The following is a 6,990-nucleotide window of genomic DNA, read 5'->3' as shown; positions in this document are numbered from 1 at the left end:
TTACATGACAGCTGCGCGCCTGATCTCAGATCGCCGGTCATCTATACTCTCCTAGATTTAACATTAAACATATGACGGGGGCCACACATATATAGTGCTCAAAATACTTACCCTTCTTGGGCATATCTTCAATCAAATTTCAAGTGTAGATATATACAACATATCTTCTCAAATAATTGAAAATATCTTCAATTGAATTTAAGTTAATTAATCTTAGTTAATAGCACCTCATGTTCCACTGAGTTTAGCTGACAGTTATTTAAGGAAAACGGTTGACAATCACCACGTCATTTATGCACAGCTAAAATTGTATCATGGACTGAATATGAAAACCCGCGGTAGGTATGATATTTTTTCTATAAAGACTACATTTTTAACTTAGCGGATATTGAAATACATTTCATTCTTCTTTTAGTCTTTTGATTAATCTTAAATGTACGTAATTGTAATTGATACACTGATTATGCAGATCTCTTGTAAAGTTATGTATATTTTTAAAAAGAATAAGCTTATAGAGCTGCTATATCAAATAGAAAGGACAGAGAAAATTACGGGGAAAAGATCTAAGACTGATCAATATGTTGGGAAAGGAATATGAAACATGAGAATGTATGCGATTTTCTTCAAGAGGCTCGCTGTTGTTCGTTATCTTCACTGCCTCAATTTCGAAACAATCACTTGACATATTATAAATTAATCTGCGCTAAATTTACCCGGGGCTTCCCCGATATTTCAGTGGTCAAAACTGGACATTGCAAGCAGAATTCGACCATCATATTGCCGTGGTATAACTTTTCGAAGGCCAGAGAACGTAATTAGACCCATTTATTTTGTATTTTTCCCCCCGACCAGCCCCTTTAAACTATACATAACTGTACGTTTTTATTTTTATGTTGAAAACTTCAGTCTTGAAGCCCATCATTTTTAAAGGTAAAATAATTCAATAAACAACCAGATGATTTTACTCTTTATTGACGGTAGGCGGTAACTGTTTTTGAAATACTGATGACTAGGATGTTGCCGAAAACATGATCATTATCATAACGCGGGAATGTGAAGTCCTGCGAAATAGATCCAGCGATTGCGAAATAGTTTACTAATTACCTCCCCTTGTGTGTTGTCACGTGACATACTAAATTCGACGGGAATCTGCTGCCTCTAATTAGGCCTAAGCGAAATACTCTAAACCGAGGTGGGGCACACCCGACAATGTAAGTACTTTACTGAGAGGTAACCCGTGAGTTAGGCTGAATTTCAGTATTCTAGCGAAATTGTTTGTGAAATGACTACAAGACCGTTTTTCATCGGTTGACTCCCACATTCCACCGCTTCCATGAGAATGTAAACAAACAGGTTGTGAACTTTCACCGAAGGCGAAGTCTGACCAGAGATGTAAACTTGTACCAGTCGAATGTTTTGTCGTCAGGGCCAGCTCTCATGTATCACAAATTCTACTCATCCCAAGGAAGTAATTTAGCCAACAAATCAACAGACTTATTATCTAAAGAATAATTTGTTAATTCAGTAGGTTTTATTTTCGGAGCATCAATTGGTCGCCATGTCGCCCGTTTTGACGAATGAAAGCGAAGAGTACACAATAATGTTCATGGACATTTATTTCATTTCTTTTAAGTATATTTAAGACATTCAAGACCCTACAAGGAAAAATACAAACTAATTAAATTCTAGTTAAAAAAAGTGTTACAACATATATGGACAATAAATACATTATATGCTTTACATTTATCCAGAGACGTATAATACAGAGATTGGCAACTTGCTCTTGGCCTTACCATTGGTCACTGGTAACCCGATGTCATATCGCGAGTTACGCTTCACCTGCGCTATATTGGATATACGGTTCGCTGCATTAAATAATCCTTTCCTGTTCAAAACATAATTATGCCATGAGAAAACATCGAAAATCAACGTAATATTAAACCCGCAGCTAGCTGAGATTTCCATGCGGTTTGGGAGTGCTACATTGAATGTTAACTTAAATTATTAAGTTTAGAAAACACCAAACATCGAAAGATTGCACATCGTGGCTGTGTTTACATATCGGTAATGATTCTGGCTTCAGGAGAACACAAACTTCGTTTTTGTTCTTTAGACAATTTCAAAAATGTTTTCAGAAATTAATTATTGGATAATATTTCTAACCAGGAAATTAAAATGAGGTTGTTACAATACTTGCAAAGTTTCATAATTTAGCTATGTAAATACAGTTTTTCTGAGTAAACAAGTTAAAATGGCGGCTTGGATGTGTGAGGGTTATTTCTATCATGACAAATTAGAACACGAACTCCGTTTTTGTTCTTTAGACAGTTTAAAAAAAGTTTTCAGAAATTAATTATTTAATGATATTTCTAACAAGGAAATTAAAATGAGGTTGTTGCAAAGTTTCATAATTTAGCAATGAAAATACAGGTTTTTAAGAATAAACAAGTAAAAATGGCGGCTTTGACGTGTGAGGATTTTTTTCTTTGTGTGTTTACATTAAAACACGAACTCCTTTCTAATTCATTATTTAATTTCAAATACATCTTCAGATATTTATTCAAACATAATATTTCTAGACAGCTCTTGCAAAGTTTGATAATTGAGCTCTGAAAAAACGGCAGCTGTGATGTGCGAGGGAATTCCTTTCATGACACCGGCACTCCTCTCTCGTTTGTTATTTTATTTCAAAAACGTATTCAGATATTACACTATATTTCTAACAAGCTTCTTTATATGAGCCATATATCTAGGATATGTGACATGTTGACACGAACTAACGAATACACGATCGAATTATCATAGGTAACTCACTGACCAGACTATCGTCACCAGGATCGATAAGCTGTCAAAACAAACACTCATGCCGCAACCCAAGTCTCGTAGCATTTCTCAGGGATGCATGTTTTTGCGAGATCTGCGTGAGTTGCCAATCTCTGTATTATACGTCTCTGATTTATCTAAATTACTCGAAAGTTTGAAACATAAGTTAAAATTTACTTTATAATGAAATATACATTTCATTATACAGATACCAAAATACATTACATTTATTCAATACTTAATTAATAAATCATATATACGTGTCCAATACAGAATTTTACACAAAGTACGTTATCTATGTACCTACCCCTAACTTATATATAGATATTACAGTAAGAATAATAATGCTTATAGTTAAATTATTAAAATACATTAAGTACGTACCAATTATTTAGATTTCCCATATACTACTTGTCTAGCTTTGTCTACTGTCAACATGTCCGCTGTCAAATGTCCAATATGAATGACTTACACGCCAAACTTACACAAAGACTGACCATATAAAACCAAAACGAGGCACTTGCATACACACTTTTACCTTACACCTACCAGGTACATACATACCACAGGTAACATACATCACGTGACACGGACAGTACAGGTACACAGACACACACTCTAACCTTACACCTACCAGGTACATACCACAGGTAACAAACATCACGTGACACGGACAGTACCGGTACACAGACATACACACTCTTACCTTACCCCTACCAGGTACATACATTCCACAAGTAACATACATCACATGACACGGACAGTACAGGTACACGGACATACACACTCTTACCTTACTCCTACCAGGTACATGGTATACCACAGGTAACATACATCACATGACACGGGCAGTACCGGTACACAGACATATACACTCTTACCTTACACCTACCAGGCACATACATACCACAGGTAACATACATCACGTGACATGGACAGTACGGGTACACGGACATACACACTCTTCCCTTACACCTACCAGGTACATGGTATACCACAGGTAACATACATCACATGACACGGACAGTACAGGTACACGGACATACACACTCTTACCTTACACCTACCAGGTACATCCATACCACAGGTAACAAACATCACGTGACACGGACAGGACAGGTACACAGACATACACACTCTTACCTTACCCCTACCAGGTACATGGTATACCACAGGTAACATACATCACGTGACATGGACAGTACGGGTACACGGACATACACCCTCTTACCTTACACCTACCAGGTACATGGTATACCACAGGTAACATACATCACATGACACGGGCAGTACCGGTACACAGACATATACACTCTTACCTTACACCTACCAGGCACATACATACCACAGGTAACATACATCACATGACACGGACAGTACAGGTACACAGACATACATACTCTTACCTTACACCTACCAGGTACATAAATACCACAGGTAACAAACATCACGTGACACGGACAGTACCGGTACACAGACATACACACTCTTACCTTACACCTACCAGTTACATACATACCACAGGTAACATACATCTCGTGACATGGACAGTACGGGTACACGGACATACACACTCTTACCTTACACCTACCAGGTACATGGTATACCACAGGTAACATACATCACGTGACACGGGCAGTACCGGTACACAGACATACACACTCTTACCTTACACCTACCAGGCACATACATACCACAGGTAACATACATCACGTGATATGGACAGTACAGGTACACAGACATACACACTCTTACCTTACACCTACTAGGTACATGGTATACCACAAGTAACATACATCACATGACACGGACAGGATAGGTACACGGACATACACACTCTTACCTTACACCTACCAGGTACATGGTATACCACAAGTAACATACATCACATGACACGGACAGTATAGGTACACGGACATACACACTCTTACCTTACACCTACCAGGTACATGCGATACCACAAGTAACATACATCACATGACACGGACAGGATAGGTACACGGACATACACACTCTTACCTTACACCTACCAGGCACATACATACCACAGGTAACATACATCACGTGACACGGACAGTACAGGTACACGGACATACACACCACATTGACGATACAGTACGAATACTAGGACTCGCAGCGCTATGCATATTTGAATATTAAAATAACATATACATTGCAAATATTATCCCGGTTTCATTAACTTAAAATGTTACTTACCAAAGGGCTGGTGATTGGGCCAATCCCTACCGACCAAACTCTCAGACATTAACATATGTTAATATAATTGATTGACATGTACTGGTATATAACTTATACTAATGAAAATCTGATACAAACGATACATTTAAACCAATTGATTTTTATAAAAATTTGTTTGCTTTTTGCAGAAGAGGGCTGTTGGTGGTTGGGCCAGTCCCTAACGTCCAAACTCTCTTACTGCATAAAGTAATAGTAATTGACATGATGAGTTGATGACACAACATAAAAAAGTGGAATGTAAATAGGATTTAAGTCAGATGTATAATGATTTTAAATAATTCAATTGACAAATTTTAACAAGTTTTATTTAAATTAATTGCTACTTACATAAGAGGGCTGGTGGTTGGGCCAATCCCTACCGACCAAACTCTCAGACTGCATATAAAGTAACAATATTACCGTACTTTAATAACAGTGTTTATGATAATATTTGACTTGAGAGTAATAGAGTATATCACTGAAGTCTCACTTTAAGTTAAATACACTTTCTATATAAATTATGAATCCCTGACAGTACACTTATTGATTTAACTTCTTATGTAGAGAGTTAAGTTTCTGTTTTACTGCGTTGATGTATTAACGTGACAGTGTTTTGTTATTATAGCCTACGACTGACCATATATCTGAAGACTGACCAGGAAAACTGACTACCAAACACCCCTACACCGCCCTCACACTGACGGCGGTCGAACCCCACCCAGGGATGGACCCCACCAACGGAGAATCCGGTAATTACCGGACCTTACTAAATGTCCAGCCATCTTCCAACACAGACAAGGGAGTAGTGGAGATGACAGGCCTGCTCTCCAATCCTGTGGACGGGCAGGACGAGCCCATCCATCCCATAAAACGCTCGGAGAGTGCTGAACTACTCAACTTCACTCTTCATCAGGTAGGTTAGGCTCTTCATCAGGTATGTTAGGCTATGCAGACAAACAACAAAAATATATGAATTTAGCGGAACTGGACTGGGTTAATCGTGGGCAATCAGGTAGCTCAATTTGTAGAGTGTCCGTCTACAGGTCGGAGGATCCTGGGTTCCAACCCCGATCTGGGCGTGTATTTTTCCTCTCCTGTTACAGTGGTGCCTGTGACCAACCCCGATTTGGGCGTGTATTTATCCTCTCCTGTTACAGTGGTGCCTGTGACCAACCCCGATCTGGGCGTGTGTTTTCCCTCCTGTTACAGTGGTGCCTGTGACCAACCCCGATTTGGGCGTGTATTTATCCTCTCCTGTTACAGTGGTGCCTGTGACCAACCCCGATCTGGGCGTGTGTTTTCCCTCCTGTTACAGTGGTGCCTGTGACCAACCCCGATTTGGGCGTGTATTTATCCTCTCCTGTTACAGTGGTGCCTGTGACCAACCCCGATCTGGGCGTGTGTTTTCCCTCCTGTTACAGTGGTGCCTGTGACCAACCCCGATTTGGGCGTGTATTTATCCTCTCCTGTTACAGTGGTGCCTGTGACCAACCCCGATCTGGGCGTGTATTTATCCTCTCCTGTTACAGTGGTGCCTGTGACCAACCCTGATCTGGGCGTGTGTTTTCCCTCCTGTTACGGTGGTGCCTGTGACCAACCCCAATCTGGGCGTGTATTTTTTCTCTCCAGTTACAGTGGGCCCTGTAACCAACCCCGATCTGGGCGTGTATTTTCCCTCCTGTTACAGTGGTGCCTGTGACCAACCCCGATCTGGGCGTGTATTTTCCCTCTCCTGTTTCAGTGGGGACTGTGACCAACCCCGATCTGGGCGTGTATTTTCCTTCCTGTTACAGTGGTTCCTGTGACCAACTCCAGTCTGGGCGTGTATTTTCCCTCTTCTGTTACAGTGGTGCCTGTGACCAACCCTGGTCTGGGCGTGTATTTTCCCTCTCCTGTTACAGTGGTGCCTGTGACCAACCCTGATCTGGG

The 6,990-nt window shown here is 40.0% G+C and overlaps 1 protein-coding gene across 1 annotated transcript in view; it reads left to right on the top strand.

Moving 5' to 3' along the window:
- Positions 1 to 1,124: 1,124 nt before the first annotated feature.
- LOC110458202 (transient receptor potential cation channel subfamily A member 1 homolog) overlaps positions 1,125 to 6,990 on the top strand; it is a 54,543-nt gene continuing 48,677 nt past the window's right edge. The window contains exons 1-2 of the mRNA XM_021509809.1: positions 1,125 to 1,211; positions 5,687 to 5,974. Of these exons, the coding sequence (XP_021365484.1) occupies positions 5,786 to 5,974 (189 nt within the window). The 5' untranslated portion in view covers positions 1,125 to 1,211; positions 5,687 to 5,785. The remainder of the gene's footprint in view (positions 1,212 to 5,686; positions 5,975 to 6,990) is intronic.

Source organism: Mizuhopecten yessoensis, unplaced genomic scaffold, assembly GCF_002113885.1.
Source record: "Mizuhopecten yessoensis strain PY_sf001 unplaced genomic scaffold, ASM211388v2 scaffold1175, whole genome shotgun sequence".
NCBI classification, from domain to species: Eukaryota; Metazoa; Mollusca; class Bivalvia; order Pectinida; family Pectinidae; genus Mizuhopecten; species Mizuhopecten yessoensis.
This window is presented reverse-complemented; position numbering and strand designations above follow the sequence as displayed.